The sequence below is a fragment of the Ursus arctos genome, unplaced genomic scaffold, assembly GCF_023065955.2.
Source record: "Ursus arctos isolate Adak ecotype North America unplaced genomic scaffold, UrsArc2.0 scaffold_6, whole genome shotgun sequence".
NCBI classification, from domain to species: Eukaryota; Metazoa; Chordata; class Mammalia; order Carnivora; family Ursidae; genus Ursus; species Ursus arctos.
Genome location: NW_026623078.1, coordinates 54134532 through 54152093, shown reverse-complemented (window position 1 = coordinate 54152093; position 17562 = coordinate 54134532). Strand labels below are relative to the sequence as shown.

Below are 17562 nucleotides of genomic sequence, written 5' to 3'. Positions count from 1 at the left end.
CTAAAATTTCTGAGTGTCTGTTAATCAGGCCCTATGGTGGAAAGAACGAAAATACACTGTGTTTAATTCGAACTCAGGAGTCATTCAGTAATAGCTAGGGTAAACAGACGGTCGGCATTTAAGAACGCTTCACTGTCCAGTTTAAGGGCAGGCAGCATGAAAGTGACACATGTCCTTTTGCTATGTTAAAATAACTTCCTTACAGGGCAAATTTATGGCAAGTCCCATCCTTTGCTTAATTCTCCTAGAATCCAGTACTGGTTAACCCAATAATGTTGGGGTGCATGCAACGAGCAGACAATAGATCAGATGGTGAAGCCTCAAATACCTCCAGAGGCCAGGCTGGTAAATTCAGAAGGGACAAGACAGCAGGAACAGCTGGGGGCGGCTGCCATTTGACCCCGGCAGACTGCTCTTTGAAAACGGGGGCACAGGCTTGTCAGATACATCCACTCTTCACAAGAAAACAGAATCTAGATTTTTATATAAAATCTCCAAATTTTTAACTTTGGCACTTTAATATAAACATTTCAATAAGGTACGGGACAAATAAAACATGTCTTCAGGTCAGATCCAGTGTGGACTTCCAAGTTCTGCTGCAAACTGATTGACAAGAAGAATTTTAGACTTGGAAGGGACTTGAGTGGACTTCTTAGTCTATTACTTTCTAAATTTGTGTGTGTATTTTGCCAAGGAAGATTTTCTTTAAATAAGAGATTACAAAGAAGCCCAATATATTAAATAAATAAAAGCACAGCTGCTCCGGCTGAAAGGGAAGCCCTCCCTCGGAGAGACCTCTCACTGCTCCCCTTCCCCGCCAGTGACCTCAAAGCACTTCCAGAGATCATAGTCTGAAAACCACTGACCTAATCCAGACCTTCAGGTTCAAAGTGAGAAAACAGAATCCAACTGCTTATTGAAGTTGTTACGAAATCCCCAAATCTAATCTGAATGAGAATTTCAGCGCCCTTACTCCTGCTAATGCTACTTTTACCAACACTAGAGGTACTGATAATAAATCAGAGTTGCACTTGCCATAAACTAGGCACTGTGGTTTTTCACGTGCCAATTCTTTTACAGCAATCCTGTGCGAGGGATGTTCTTATCTCCGCCCTGCAGATGAGGACACCAAGGTTCTATGAGCAACTTTCATGGAGTGTCCTAAGTAGTAAGTGGCAACCAGGATGTGAACTTGGATCCGTCCGATTCCAGAGTATGTCCTCTTTAACCCTGACACTATGCTACCACCCAACTCTCTCTGAAAACTACCCTTCCCCAAAACACAAGACGGGCAAGAAGGCCAATAAGGATGAAAGGGAAAACAGATATCAAAAGAGGGCGGGTAAACTTATACATGAAACAAAAGTCTTCAGTTTGAAAGATAAATGTTCACAGGACACATAATCAAAGAGTATAAAACCTCAAACTGTGTTAATCACATTTCAGATGATACACGTACCTCCTGATGGAGGTGGTTTTTTTAAACAGATAGTTATAGAACAAATAAGAGCACTTCAAATAATGGGTAGTCAGCCTGTTACTGAACTCATCCCAATCGGGTAAAAACAGAACAAACAGAATGAGCATATTTCCCCAGTCATTTGAACCAAAAAACTTGATAGGAATCGCTTATGGTTTTCCACAAAATGTCCTGAGTTTCTCAGAAACCAAACCCTGAGGTGGAAAACTACGGGCTTGGCTCATTGTGACATTACTTATGTCCATAATACTACCCTCTGAATTCCATCGTATCAGTAAACTAGTATTTCTATTTAGCAGGACAAGTGCTGTGTAACTATGTGAACTGAGCAAGGATTCAAACTTCCTAGTCTCGTCAGTCTGCTCCCTTTCTTCCCCCCTTGGTGACATACCTCCTTCAAGTCTCTGAAGTAACCCAGGGCCTTCACGGTCTCACTCGTGAATTTCTGCTTTTCAAATTTCATTCTCAAAGAAGGCTCCGAAACTCATCCAGTAACTAACCACGACATCAAATATCAATGCTTTTGAGATTCTACTATTCAATAGTAACTAAAACAGTCCAGTTGATGATAGTCTTAACACTCAGAAGTAAAAGGTAGCCTCCTTAAGGAAATGGTTAGCTCCTGGCAGAAATCCTGTGGTAGTTACTATTACTACTAGCAGGGATGAGGAAGAAGAGCACCATTAAGAAGGCAACTGAGGCCTCCATTCTAAAATATAACCAGAGTCACATTATGATAAATAGACCATAAGAATCAAACATGCAAAGTATTTTATATAATACTGTGTCAGAAAAAATGCCAGCATTCTGCTTCCCGCTCCAACAGTGCCATAACTAACCACTAGTGTCACCGCGGGCAGATCACTTCCTGTGTTGGAGCCTCAGACCATCCGTCAGTAAAATGAGAGTGATGAACTGCCGGATAATATCTAAGGACATTTTATGACTCAAAAAGTTTATGAAGAAGGTAACAAAGACTTGAGTAGCAGAGCTGGACATAAATTTCAAAACAACTGTAGGTACTACAGTGAAATTTTCTCCTTCATAGGTAATCCTGTCTTGCGCTGAGCTCTGGAGCGAATGCTTATCATTTCCGTCAGCCCAGCAGCCCTATTTGGGAATCCCGAAGTAGGTGAGATGCTACAGAAGCGTAGGGTGAGATGCAGGGGTGCAACCTGCCAATGAACACAGAGGCACGTAATCTAAGCGTGGCCATTTGGGTGCTCCAAGGACTGTGATTCTTGGGGAGAAGGCTATGTGAAAGAACCGATCCAGTCAGATTATTTAAGGCATGGATAAAGCCCACAGTGTCAAAGTAAGTATCCAGGGACAATGGTCTAGGAAGCGTCAAGTGTCCTTGGCACTCGTGACAGACTGATGCTATGGCATGATCTTAGCTGTGTCCTGGTTCCCTTTACTCCTCTCTCTATTATGAACCTGGCTCTCCAGTCTCCCCAGTGATTCAAGAAGCTACCCAATATCCATCCATTTTCTGCTTAAGTTAGTCAAAGTTGGTTTCTACTGTTTGCAACCAAGAAAACTGACTGGTACAGCAATTATATGAAGAATGGGTTGTAAGTGACCTCAGTGAAACAGGAGGAATCCTAGAACTGGTGTTCTGGCCTAACTGGGGCCAAAAGCAGTGAACACTCTGGCAACCCATGGTATATAGCAGAAAACCAGCTAACCGCATTATCCTTGTAATCACTTAGATTCCAGAATGTCTTAGAATGGCATGCCCCGTAAAGGGAAGGCTGAGTGTCTGCGGCCAGAGAAGTCAAAAATCGTATGGAAAGCATGAGGTATTCAAGGACCGTGGGCTGAGGTGAGTGCTTCTAGTGGCACTGTTTAGCTTAGGAAAGAGTGACAAATGGCATCCCTCAATTCTTGGTTCAAGGAGTAGAATGAAATATAAGGATTAAAAGGACTTAAGGTTTAAGAAGTTGAAAACCAAATGCACAGTTTGATCCTGCAGGTTGCCAAATTGTATCAGTTAAATTTTGCTTCCCTTTCACATAAGAGAGCGAGAGATACTGTGATCTGGAAGCAGCGGGAGCCGCAGATCTGAAGCAGATACAAGACAAGGTTCAGAGTACTCACACAGTGCTCTCTGAACCTGAATACCTCAAAGCAGACCCTTGTCCCTTGTCTGTTGGGGCAGGTGCTCCTCATCTGCAAAATTTACTTTATAAGAAGAAAATAAATAGCCTCATACCACATCCCAACCACTCTTCAGTGTCTCAACCTGTAAGCAGAGTTCTACCCCAGCATGCCCTGGGAGGGTCAAGCTAAAATCAAATCTGGAAAAGAGGAATACACATTACTTGTAAGACACTGTTCACTATATTGGTTTCTGAGTGTGCTGGATTAAGGAGTAAAGAACAGAATTTTAGACAGGGCTGATACAATTTTAGACAGGGCTGATATGGGTGTATTCATTCTAGATTCAATGCGCTAGTTTCAGAAACTGGGCTTCTGGAGGTCAGATGATAAATGGGCTCATGACAGGGGCTTGGTGGGACTCCAATCCATTGTAATTTCCCAAGTCCAGGCATACTTCAAATAGCTGTATTTAGCAATAGCACGATCACCACACAGCTTCCTGGATAAACATTATTATGGTAGAAGGGGCCAAATGAAAGCCATTAGAAATCTCCCTCTACCATGGTAGAACATCAAAAGCAATACTACAAGCCAAGGGGGGCACTTTCAGAGGCTAATAACACCACTGAAAACATAGTGTAATTCTTAGCACCTGTCCATTTTAACTTTCCAGCACAACCAAATATGTTATTAATAGATTGTCTCAAGCAACCTTAATCAAATGGCTAAGATGCTTTTCCAGACGTGGTCTCTATTGGAGCAAATCAGTACCACCTTGGCACCTCATATGCAGGCCAATGCTAATCTGGTCAACACTTGTTGCTTCCAAAAGCCATTTACTCTCATCTAGGAAGGATGGCAACACATCTTTCCCAACTTGTCTTAGCGCAGTGGTTCTCAGAGTGGTCCCTGAGTAAGCCTCGGCAGCATCCGGAGGGAACATGTTAGCAATGCAAACTCTCCATCCCACCCCAGACCTACAGACTCAGGAATTCTCCAGGTGGGGGCGAGGATCTGTGTTTTAACAGGCCCTTCAGGTGGTTCTCATGCACACCAAAATTTGAGAAGCACCACGTTAGAGTAACATCAGCTCTTCAGCTCTGTGTCTCAATTTCTACATCAGAGACTCTAAACGTATCGCTGCTTCATAGGACAGCACACTGGCCCCCATGTGTAGGACATAAAGCTGCCACAGATATATTCCAATGAGGAGATTAACCTTAAATAAATAATGGTTTTGCTAATAGTTCCCGGTAAAGACTAGACACAACTATGGGACAGCTACACATAACCACCTGAAGCCACCTCTCACGACCTGGGTCTTAGCTGACTCACCTACTCATGACATCAGGTGGACTCCATAGCACTCCAGCTTCAAGTGGCCTGACAGGGACTAAAGACATGGGAAAGCAGCACGAGTACGCGTACACTCTCAGAATGCCTGCTTCTGCCCTATTTCCATCTTTTCCTTAAAACACACCCGCTAGCTTCCCACGCGATGACTTGACAACGGAAGGCATCATAATGTAAGCCTGGATCTGCTGGCACTGTAAGAGCCTGAAGAGGAAATCTGGGTTAGAATTCTACTAGAGAGTGATCAAAAGAAGAAAGATTTTTTGATTTTTTAAAAATATATAAAGTTACCCCGAAGCAGAGTGGTTCTGTGCCTTGACTCCCTTAGTACCAAACTAAAAGACAGAGGATGTATAGCATTTGTCACTTTGCTGAAACATGAATCCCACACGGAAGCAAGGAAGCGGCACTTTACTACTGAACAAGACCGAGTGCTGCGAAACATCTGAATCTCAGCTCAGGATCTGTGCTTTCTACTCACGGGGACATACACAGTAATTCCCAAGACGTGATAAAAGCTTTATTCCTTATTTTAAAAAAGCACCCAAACAAAGTCAACTTCTAGTGATGGTAATGAAAATTGGGGGAAAGTGAAGAAGTCTAAAAAATGAGACAAAAAAAGTGATAGGCCTTAGCTAGATAACAGAGTCACTAAAGATCTAAAGGGGTCCTTATTTTTTTTTTTTTAAGATTTTATTTATTTATTTGAGAGAGAGAGAGAGAGCGCGTGCGTGAGAGCACAAGTGGCGGAGAGGGAGAAGCACGCTGCCCACCGAGCAGGTTGCCTGGTGTGGGACTCGATCCCAGGACCCGGGTTCATGACCTGAGCTGAAGGCAGACGTTTAACCGACTGAGCCACCCAGGCATACCTAAAGGGGTTCTTATATGTTTATACCTCACAGAGAAAATACTGTTAAAGTGGCTACAGAGATCTCAAGTAAATTCTATGAGAATGTTAACAGAAACTATGTAAGAAAGTGATGCAAACCTTGTCACTTATTTTCATGAACGTGACCAATATCAGACAAGTGAGCTTCTTTAAATAATACGAGTATTATTATTACAAGTATTATTAAATAATTATTAAATAATAAAAGTATTACATAATACAAGTATTCCAGAGCCTGGAATACAAGAGAAGAAAAAGCAAGAATTTGCATTATTTCCACAATGGAATACTTATTTTTAGTTCTTAGCAGGCAGCATTATAAATTTTAAATTATTTCTCCAAAAGATTGTTTATTTTGGAGATTAGACAAATATACACAATAACTGGTTGAAACTACAAAAGAATCTTTCCAGTGAAGAGTCAGCTTTAATTTAAAACCTGTAACTGGGAAAAACTCTAATTCCAGGGAAACTACACATTTAGGTATACGACAAATATTAATGAATACATGACAAATATACAAACCAGAGTAATAAGGCTTCATTATCTACACGTCACATTCTCAAGGAAAGGAAATAACAACAACACAACAGTCCTCTCACAGTCTGAAAGAACTATGCCTCTTTGTGGACAAGCTCTCCTGAGGGCATGACGAGTAATGTCCTAGACTGTTCAACATCAAGGAATGGCCCTGTAAGGTGTGCCTATCAGCAGAGCTTCCCAGGAGAAGTACTGTTCTCTGTTCACATACACGTCTGATTCTGCAGACGCAGAAATAGTCATGGTACTTTCTTACTACTGATGTGGGAAACAAAGATAAAAGGAAAATTAAATTTCCTTACTACATACAGCCCACTGACAAGTCCTTGAAACAGGCAGAGTGACATTCCTCCAGGAAATTAGCTGCCTCAACGTTAATACTTTGCTAAGGGCAAAAGGCAATCTTAGCCTGACCCCCAGGATCCTGTAAGTCTACTTTAACATATAAACATTTCTTTGGAAACTTCCTTTTCTCTACCCACCCCAAGATACATGTTGGCAATCATCCTCCAAGCATATGACCTGCTGATATACATCTGAAAAGTCTCATGACTGAGTTTTTATTGAACGGTAATAAATGACCTTTTCCTAACAACAGCTAGCCCCTCAGGATCCTGGAAACCTGGTTTCCAAAATACCTGGGAGGCTTAGGCTATCCCTAACCCCCTCTCAACTTGAAAGTATATAATGGGACCTCAGGACCCCAGTGCAGCTCTTTCTGCCCACGGGTCCTGTCCTCATGCTTTAATAAAACCACCTTTTCCATCAAAGACATCTCAAGAATTCTTTCTTGGCCCACAGCTCTGAACCCTAACAACTTTCCTACATCACTACGTAACACAGCATCACAAAGGAAGGTAAGTTTGTGAGTTCTACATTTAAAACACAACAGTAGCCACTATACACACACTGACTTGGAACACATTTCATATCTGTTTCATTTTGAATGACTCAACAACTTACTTTCAGAATAGTTACAGCTATTTTCAGAAAGTCTTTCCTGAAAAACAGAAGTTAGTCACACTAAACATTTTCTTTCCTTCCATATGGGGATATAAGAGTAAATAAAGAGGAAATGAAGGGGGTCCACTAGGCTCTTCTAAAAGCAGGAAAGTGAAAATGTTTACAAAACTACTGCCCAGCAGAAATAGGTTTTTTTTCCTGAGAAGTTTGTTTATACAGTTTTTCTCCACTCCTTTATTTTTAATTGGATAGAGAGACATTTTAGTGGTGCATGTGAACAGGTGGAAAGGAAAGGGGGTTTTTTGGCTTACTTCCCTTTAGACTGTTCGAAAGTGGCACGACCACATGCTGTTCCAAACACAATACATGACTTTGCTTTTGCCTAGACCTCAACGAAGGCAATTCAAAAAGAAAAATACAATATTCCTGTTTCCATTTTTCCGAGATCAGTCTCAGCTCTTTCTGGACGAAATCAGTCTCTCAAGGGACATCAACCTCACAATTTGGGAAACAATGCTCTCGATATGAAACAAAAAGGAACACAATGGAAAGCCAGCAGCCATTTGTTTTTCTACTTGGGAGAGTTAGGCTGTACAACATCCTTTTCATTACCAAGCCAAGTTACTATTCAGAATTGTAAATTAACTCTTTGAAATACAAATGACTTCAGCTTCAGATAATAAAAGAAAAAAACTTAAGTCCCCCATTTCAAGCAATCTCTGAAACAAGACTGAAGAACCAGAATATCCCAGTCAGTGTCTGTGATAAATTTGGCCTAAAAAAAATTTATGTGGAAAGTAAATAATATCTAGCTCAGGTAACATATTGACAAGAATGAACAATAATGGTTACTTATTACATACTCTGTGTGTATAATCCTTAAGAACACTTTCAAATACCTAAAGCCAGGTCCAGCAAACTACAGCCTGTGGGCCAAAAAACAGCCCACTGCCTGTTTTGGTAAATAAAGTTTTACTGAGAACACATCCACACTCATTTGTGTACATATTGTTTATGGCTGTTTTGTGACAATTGCAGAGTGGAATAGCTGTGACAGAGCCTGTATGGTTTGCAAAGCCAAAAATATGTATTTGTCCCTTTCAGAAAATTTGCGTCCCTTGCTCTAAACCAATGGGTCTCAAACTTTAACATTCGTAAGAAACACTTTGTTTGAACAGCCTCCTGTGTTTGATCACAGATCGTGATTCATTAGGTTGGGACGGGGTCCATGAATGTGCATTTTCAACAAGCTCACAGGCTGCTGGTCTATGAACTGAACTTCGAGAGCCACTGCTCTCAACCATCTCCTGTAATCACAGGTGAGCCATGACAACAGATGCTATAGATTCTAGGACTATAAAACAGGATAGCCCTCAACAAAATGAAAACTAAGGCGTAAAAGAGGAGTGAGATCTGTTGACATACGGTATTCTTGGTAGCTAAGAAAGCACAACTGGTTGCCATAATCAGCTGATAATTCTACAGCCCCTCATCCTAACATTAATTCATAGAGAACACTGGAAACTCAACAGGGACCAGCAGGAACCGAAGGCAGCTGGGTCGGAAGTGTAAAATCCAATCTGTTCTTTAGAGAAGTTATAAAACGCTTTTTTTTTTTTTTTTTAGTAAAAGCTAGGCTATATGCAGTTATGATTTAGTATTTGACTAGACTATAGTCCAATGTTTGAAAAAAAAACTATGTGGTTTATAATACAATGCACCAATCAAAGGACGAAATTCTTTCACTCCATATAAATATAAATGGTTAAAGAGAAAAATCTTTTTTTAAAGATATATTTATTTATTTGAGAGACAGCATGAGCAGGGGGAGGGGCGGAGAGGGGGGAGACAAGTAGACTCCCTGCTGAGCAGGGAGCCCTGCATGGGGCTCTATCCCAGGACACTGAGATCATGACCTGAGTTGAAACCAAGAATCAGATGCTTAAATGACTGAGCCACCCAGGTGCCCCCAAAATAAGATTCTTTAAATAAATGCTAAGAAACATGTATCATGCTAATATGGGGAAGAATATAGAAGATGTCAACTAATACCCTTCATTAGAACTAGGCTCAGGTAGAACCAAAGTGGGAGATATGCAAACCACCTAAAAATATCAGAGTTTCTTTCACTTGGATACTGCAGACGATAGAGGTGGAAGGTATAGATTTGGAGGGAAAATTCTCTTTGCTGATTTCCTAGAACAGGAAACACCACCGTTTTCTTTTTTCAGCTTTTACTGTGCATCTACGGGGCTCCCAGGCACTGTACTAAGCGTTAGGAAAACAATGAATAAACACCATCCTTACTCCTAGCACCTTTGCAATCTAGTGAGAGCCACATCAGTAACTGCAATACAGCATAATAAGCGTAAGAACCATTGTATATTTTCAGTGCTAACAGAGTGTAGAAACTGAGTTACATATGCTTGGGGGAAAGGTGAAAGAAGGCTTCACCGAGCACAGAGTCCTGCAGAAACGGAGCAGGTGAAGGGTAGGTAGAGAGCCTAGGAAGTGATGGATACAAGGTGTACAAAGGTACAGAAGTGAGAGAGAGTAATATGGATGTGAGTTCTACCAACAGGTCAGTTTGGCTGAAGCAGAGTGTGTAACTTCTGAAGGGACAAGAGGGGAAGCTGGACAGGAAGGCAGGGTCCCATATGAAGAACCTTGGGTAACATGCTAGAGTCAGATCTGTTCTTCTAGCTCTGAGGAAAGGTGAAGAATATTACCCCCAAAGTGGACCGTGTGCATTTGCGTTTTAATAAAATCACTTTGACACCACCAGGGAGGAGCAATTGGTGAAAAGTGTGGGGAGACTTTGTATTCACAGCACAGATGAGAAGGAGAAAGAGAGGTAGGTCTGAAGAGAGGTTAAAAAGAAAAAAAAAGAAAACCAAAATTCCCAGCTTAATTTTTATAGAAATGAAATTTGCAAAGAAGCAAAAGACCGAAATTAACATTCTGAATCTTAGGAAATATTTTCTTTTTTATCCAACAAGGTCAAAGGCTAAAAAAAACCACTTAGAGATGACATTATGGTCCTTGTTGACAGAGAAGAGTCTGTCAGATTCTAGTGCTCAGGCCTCGGACAAATCACAACTTCTCTGAGCTTCAGTTTCTTCACCTATATGATGAAGGGTTCAGGGGCTCTTAACCTGGGCTATAAACAGAAGTACATTTCAATATAATTGGTTTCCTTTGTAACGTTACTCATCTTAATTCAGTTTTAAAACACTCTCTCATTCTAAGAAGAGATTAAGAAACTATGCCTGATATTTAGTGTCACAACTCTCAAATTATAGGACTGTGCATTCATTATAGGAACTAAGAATGTCACTGGCTAAGGACAAAGAAAGACGGGGCAATAGTAAAGGTACTATATCACGGACCAAAAAAAAAAAAAAAGAATACACTGGGATTTACAGTCTGACGAAGGTTGATACTACTTTCCCTTTCTTCTTCTGTAGGTTAATGCTATATTAAACAACTTCTTGATGACTTCCTTCTCTTATATCCTTAAATTTACTGAAGTATGATTCATAGAAAAAACAGTAAAGTCTATGAGAAAGCTTAGCATATGAGGAAGATTATATATATAATGAGGCTGCGGGCGTTAGCAACCAAATGAAGGTGGTGAGAGCAAAAATGCCTGCTCGATAATGTCCAGACACAAAACTACCCGGGGAAAGAAAAGCAGCTAGGTAAATAAAAAACTTCTTCTTTTAATCAGAAACAATTGGTTTTAAAAAGACATGTGGAACAAAAAGTAGTTCTTATCATCTTGAAATTACAGGATTTAATAGCAGGGATGCACCTCCCCCTGCTCTCTTCAAAGGTCCTGTATGATAATGAACTCCAAATGATGCGGCTTTGTAAGGCCAATGTTATCATTCAAACGTATGTAGCTACTATACAGAAAAGAAATCAGATTTCAGAACAAACACATTTTTAAGAACTCTATAAGGCGTGACTTATAAAACATGTTATCAGAGAAAATATGAATGATATAATTATTCCTTGAAGTCACTCCTATTACGTACTTTATTTTGATCAGATTAAACCATCAAAATGGTTCTGATTAATCAATGAAAGCATCACTGCATCATCTGCTCAGTGTTCAAAATGATATTTTGCATTGGTTTGAAAAACCACAGAAAGATTACCATAAGGTAATGTGTATTATCCTTTTAAAGGTCATCTACATAATATTTAAAAGCTCTGTATTGAGACCTGAATCTACCAATGAGGTAGTCAAAAAACTCTTCAACTAAACTACAGTGGAAGACTTCTGAATGCACAAAACCAAATCTAATCACTTTTTAAATCAGTGCCTATATTAAAATTGTAGGAGTTGCATCTCTTCGCAACATTCTGAGGGAAAAAAGCCTTTACCATCTCTGGACACTTCTTCTGGAGCAAAACTACAAAAATATTTGTCTTCTTTCCTTCATGAGACTTATCAACCTCACAGATCTGTACAGGAGGGCAGGCTCCCGTCTCTACAGGTAATTCTTTCTTCCCACACATCCCTGGCAATCTGCATATCTCTACACCAGAGGCAGGTAACTGAGACACCTACGGCAATCTTTAGTGTCTATCTGCTCCTCCCCAGATCCGTGGTTTCTTTCAACAGGTATCTTACATCGAGCACTTAAGTGCTACGCTTAAAAAAAAAAAAAAAAGTCACTTTTTAGCGAAACACTACAGCCCCCAAATCTTCCAGTAATTGATTTATTTCAGAAATACTGTGCCAGGTGAACATTACGACTACTTATGAAAATATATGGATGTAATTCAAGCACTTTTAGTCCAGGCAATATGGGATATATGTTTAATGAATTAGGAAAAATTCAGAATTCACATTTCCAGAGGAACTACCATAATTGGTTCAGGAGGGAAGCAAAATATTTGCCAGGTGCAAGATATTTCAAAATCATCACTACAATGCATGTAAAATAAACCCTACCTTAAGCTAATCCACTAACAAGGGCCACAAAACTACACAAAACATAATTTAGGAGGGGAAATTAATTTTCAAAAGGATGTATTCAAAAGATGAAGCTGTGTACAACTTAAAGAAAATCCCTATGTTAAAAAAAAAAAGTCACATTTATAGTTTATTCCAGAGCAGAACATAAACTATTTCTCTATAAATGTATGAAGAAATACTCACCTCCATTTTCACAGCAGCTGTACTCTGGTCATAATGCCTCATCAAATTAGGGAAAAATGTCATGTTGTAGGCCATTTTCATACATCTGGGAACAGTAATTGGTTCACAGGTGAAAAGACTGTGCCCTCTTATGAGGGGTAGAAAACCACACGTCCACAAAAATATCAACATTTCCATTTTCTTCAAATTCCTGGTTTTACCACATGGCTGGGATTAATCGCTCTTTTCATTCTCAGATTTCCATCCAAAAATAAAATGTTCAAATTCCTCTTTCATTATTTTGCCATTTTGAAGGAAGCTCTTTTCCTGAAATGAGTTCTGGGTCAATTACTGTAAAAACAACCAAGAGAGGGCATGTGCAACATTTGTCATAAACTCAAATGCTGACATCAAAGTGCAGAGCTAAAACTTTCACCCTGGGTAACCAGTACTGGAAAAATGACGGAAAATTCCGTCCTTTCGGGATACTCTTCCACCTGCTTTAGCACAGAATACAGAATTTGCTGAGGAAGTCTCAACTCTAGGGAACCCAATGATAGAACGTTTGCGCAGTCTGAACACACGGGGGGCGGGGCAGAGGATCCGTGAAATGGAGAAAAAAAAAATCATGCTAGGTTTAGGAGTAAGTTAAAAAGTATTCGTCCAATCGTCAAATCTAAGGGCCCCTGTGGGATATCTGATTACGCACAAGAAAACTGAGTCCCAGGGAAATTCCTTAAGACCTAATGAGTTCCTAAACTCTTTAAGGGCTCCAAAGAGCCAGTTTCTGACTTTCCTGTTTTTCAAAAGGCCAACTAGAGGGAGACGTCTAGGATTTCTCCTGGAGGAGCGAAATTAGTTCTCACGGGCTGGGGCGAGTAGTGACCCCACCGAAAGGGAACAGGAACACAGCTGGCCTGGGAGGGTGACGGATATCTGGGGAGGAAAGGCTGGGGGCCCTGGGTCGCGACGAACCGCACCCCCACCCCCATGCCCCCGCCCCCGCCGGGTGCCAGGCTTCCAGCGCCTGGCACGGGAACTCGCCCCACACCCCCGCACCTGCCCCGGGCCTGGAGCCCGGCAGCAGCGGTCCGGCCCGGCCCGGCGGCGCGGGGCCCCCGCAGCGTCCTTCAAGAGCTCGCCCCAGCTTCTGCGGAAACTCTGGCCTGCGCGGCCTGTCCCGCCGCCGCCGGCCCCGCACCTGTGGCTCCCAGCCTGCCGCGCACCCCCGGGGCCCGCCCGCTCGCCCCCGGGACCCACCCGGCAGCAGCCGCCCGCCCAGCCGGCCCGAGGAGCCTCACCTCCCTCGGGTCCTCGTCCGGTCTACCGTCCGCCCCCCTTGACCTGAGACGGCGGCTGCGGGAAGCGTCCGGAACTCCAGCTGCCTCCGGAGCGGCCCGGGGAGCGAGGGCTGAGCGATCCCGCGAGACTGCGCCGCCAGGTCGGGCGGGCAGGTCTGGGCTCGCGGCGGCGGCGGCGGCGGACCTGGCCCTCAGCCCGGCCCCGCCTGCGCTGCGGCCCGGGCGGCGCCCCAGGGACCGGTGTGGGGCTGTGGGTCCCGCTGTGCGGCCGGCAAGTCCCCTCCACCTTGCGGTCTGTGCTGGTACCCAACGCACACGAGACGCGGCGCGTCTCCCTGGCCCGGTCCAGAGGCGGGGTTTTGAAGCTCTTGGTGATCCCCTAAATAAAACTGCCTTTAAGAGAACTCACTGCATTTCGGATCTCAGGACACACAAGAATTCTTACAAGGGGGCAGATTTTCTCTGTAAAGTTAATTGTTCAACCGTCCTTAGTTGGAAAGTGGGTAACTTCCTGGATAACTGCCCCACCCCCAAATCCCTTTTGTTAATTCTGGGAGTCCAGCCACCAACGTGAGGGGCAGTTGGCAATGGGATTCCAGCCCTGGCAGGTCCCACAGTTTTATTGACGCAAAACCCTAATAGAAAGGTGAACTACTTTATTTTTAAATTTTTAAAAAAATATTTTTATTTATTTATTTGTCAGAGAGAGAGTGCGCGCACAAGCAGAGGGAGCAGCAGGCAGAGGGAGAAGCAGGCTCCCTGCGGAGCAAGGAGCCCGATGCTGGACTCGATCCCAGGACCCTGGCCTCATGAGCTCAGCCTAGGGCAGAGGATTAACAGACTGAGACTCCCTGGCAACCCAAAAGTTGAACTACTTTAGAAGTCAACCTAGTTTTTAGTGCCAGCCATGCCACACATCATCTCATGTGCTTCACCTATTATTCATCCCTCCTTTCTTCCTAACCAAGACCCAACGACCAGGGATCTTTTTACTCTCGCCATAGTTTCCTCTTTTCTAGAATGTCATATAGTTGGAATTGTAAAATACGTAGTCTTTTCAGATTGGCCTCTTTCACTTAGTGATATTCTTCAATGTCTTCTCATGGCGTGACAGCTCATGTCTTATTAGCATTGAATAAAACTCCATTGTCTGGATGGACCACCAAATATTTATTTATCCATTCACCTACGGAAGGAGGTCTTGGTTGATTCCAAGTTTTGGCAATTGTGACTAAAACTGCTAAACACATGTGTGCGGGTTTTTGTGTTGATGTTTTCAACTCTCTTGGGCAAATACCAAGGAGCCCAATTGCTGGATCATAAGGTAAGACCATGTTTAGTTTTATAAGACACTGCCAAACTGTCTTCCAAAGTGGCTGTACCATTTTGCATTCCCACTAGCAAAGTTTGAGAGTTCCTGTTGCTCGACATTCTCAACGGCATTTGGTGGTATCAGTGTTCCAGAGTTTGGCTATTCTAATAGGAGCGGAGTGGAATCCCATTGTTGGCTGAACTTGCACTTTTCTGATGACATATGACGCGAACATCTTTTCATGCACTATTTACTGTCTGTGTACCTTCTTTGATGAGGTTTCTATTAAGGTCTTTGGCCTATTTTTTAATTGGGTTGCTTGTTTTCTTAGGGTTGGGTTTTAAGGGTCCTTTGTATATTTTGGATAACAATCCTTTATCAGATATATCTTTTGCAAATATTTTCTCCTGGTCTGTGGCTTATCTTCTAATTCTCTTGATACTGTCTTTCACAGAGCAGAAATGTTTAATTTTAATGAAGTCCAGCTCATTGATTATCTCTTCCATGGATCGTGCCTTTGGTGTTGTACAGAAAAAGTTATCACCAAACCCAAGGACTTCCAGACTTTCTCCTATGTTATCTTCTAAGAGTTTTATAGTTTCGTGTTTTACATTTAGGTCTATGATCCATTTTGAGTTAATTTTTGTGAGGATTTTGTGTGAGATTTGTGGCCAGATTCATTGTTTTGCATGTGAATGTCCAGTTGTTCCAGCACCATTTGTTGAAAAGATGCTCTTTGCTCCGTGTGTTGTCTTTGCTCCTTTGTGAAAGATGAGTTGCTATATTTATATGGGTGTATTTCTGGACTCTCTCTCTCCTGTTCATAATGAACAAAGCTGGACCAGGAGGGTGACAGAATGTCTGGGGGAGGAAGACTGTGACCTCCAACACACACACCCTGCCCAGTGCTGGAAGCCCCATACCCTAGCACCTGTCCCTGTGTGGAGCATGTCTATTGGTACCATTTTGCATCAGCATTTGCTCACTTCATGTCTCTGTGCCATATTTTGGTAATTCTCAAATTATTTCAAACTTTTTCATTCCTATTATATCTGGTGATCTGTAATCTAGTTATTATGACTCCCTGATAGCTCAGACCATGGTTAGCATTTTTTAGCAGTATTTTTAAATTAAGGTACGTACATTGTTTCTTTGGACATAATGCTATTGCACGCTTACTAGACTACAGCATAGTGTAAACATAACTTTTATATGTACCAAGAAACCCAAATGTCCACTTGACTTCCTTTATTGCAATAGTTGCTTTACTGCAGTGGTCCGAGTAGCATCTCAGGTGTGCATGTATCCGCTTACATTACCCATCTGTTTCTGCATGCTGTCTGCTTTTTCCTGTAGATGCCTTACATATTAATCATAGTTATTTTAAATTCCTGGCCTGATCATTCCAACATTTCTGTATATCTGAGTCTGGCTCTGGGGCTTGCTCTTCAGACTGAGTCTTTCTGCATTGTAGTATGCCCTGTAACTTTTTGTTGAAAGCCAGACATGACGTACTAGGAAAAAGAACTGCAGTAAATGAGGCTCTAGTGATGTGGTATTAAAGTGGGGGTGGGGGACACCGGGGTGGCTCAGTCGGTCAAGCGTCTGCCTTCGGCTCAGGTCATGGTCTCAGAGTCCTGGGATCGAGTCCCACATCAGGCTCCTTGCTCAGTGGGGAGACTGCTTCTCACTCTCCCTCTGCTGCTCCCCCTGTTTGGGTGATTGGACAATATCGCCAGAGTGGACTGAGTGGGGTTGGGTATTTTCTTCCCCCAAGTCAGTTAGGCCCAATAAAATCCCAATAGGTTAGACTTTGGCAAAATAATGTCCCTGGAAGTCGGGCCTTATTAAGAACAGAATGCTCAGGGGCGACTGGGTGGCTCAGTCGGTTCAGCGTCTGCCTTGACTCAGGTCATGATCCCAGGGTGCTGGGATCGAGTCCTGCGTCAGACTCCCTGCTTCTCCCTCTGCCTGCCACTGCCCTGCTTGTGCGCTCTCTCTCTCTGACAAATAAATAAAATCTTAAAAAAAAAAAAAAAAAGAAGAAGAAGAAGAAGAAACAATGCTCAGGCATATTTCAATACAGTCTCTTTCCTCCTCCTTCCCCTGCCAGAAACATGAGGGGATTTTTCTCCACTAGTCACTGCCAGAACCCAGTAGAGCTTCAGGAAATAAAACAAGTGTGGGGGTTCCCTGAAGACTGGGTCCCGATGGGGTTTTGAACTCTTAGACCTGTCTACCCCGAGTCTCCAGCAAATCATCAGTTAGAGTTCAGGTTTTCCTATCCCCTGCTGGTTCCCCTGGAAGGTTTCTGCTCTGGTAGGTTGTGATTCTCTGTATCTGCCTGTCTCTCCAATTTGGGGGGCATCAGTGGGCTTTATGATCTCAAGTCTCTGAGAGATCTAAGAGAAGTTATTGATTTTCAGTTTATTCAACTTTTCACTAGTTCAGAAGTGATGGCTTCTCAGT

The 17562-nt window shown here is 42.5% G+C and overlaps 1 protein-coding gene across 2 annotated transcripts in view; it reads right to left on the bottom strand.

The window, feature by feature from the left end:
- Positions 1 to 14213, bottom strand: part of FZD6 (frizzled class receptor 6) — a 37755-nt gene extending 23542 nt beyond the window's left edge. The window contains exons 1-2 of one of the 2 annotated variants that reach the window (XM_026495596.4): positions 13782 to 14213; positions 12502 to 12831 (exon numbers count right to left, since the gene is read on the bottom strand). In XM_026495596.4, coding sequence (XP_026351381.2) covers positions 12502 to 12678 — 177 coding nt within the window. In that variant the 5' untranslated portion in view covers positions 12679 to 12831; positions 13782 to 14213. The remainder of the gene's footprint in view (positions 1 to 12501; positions 12832 to 13781) is intronic. The other variant, XM_026495597.4, reaches the window with a different exon arrangement.
- Between the last annotated feature and the right edge of the window lie 3349 nt (positions 14214 to 17562).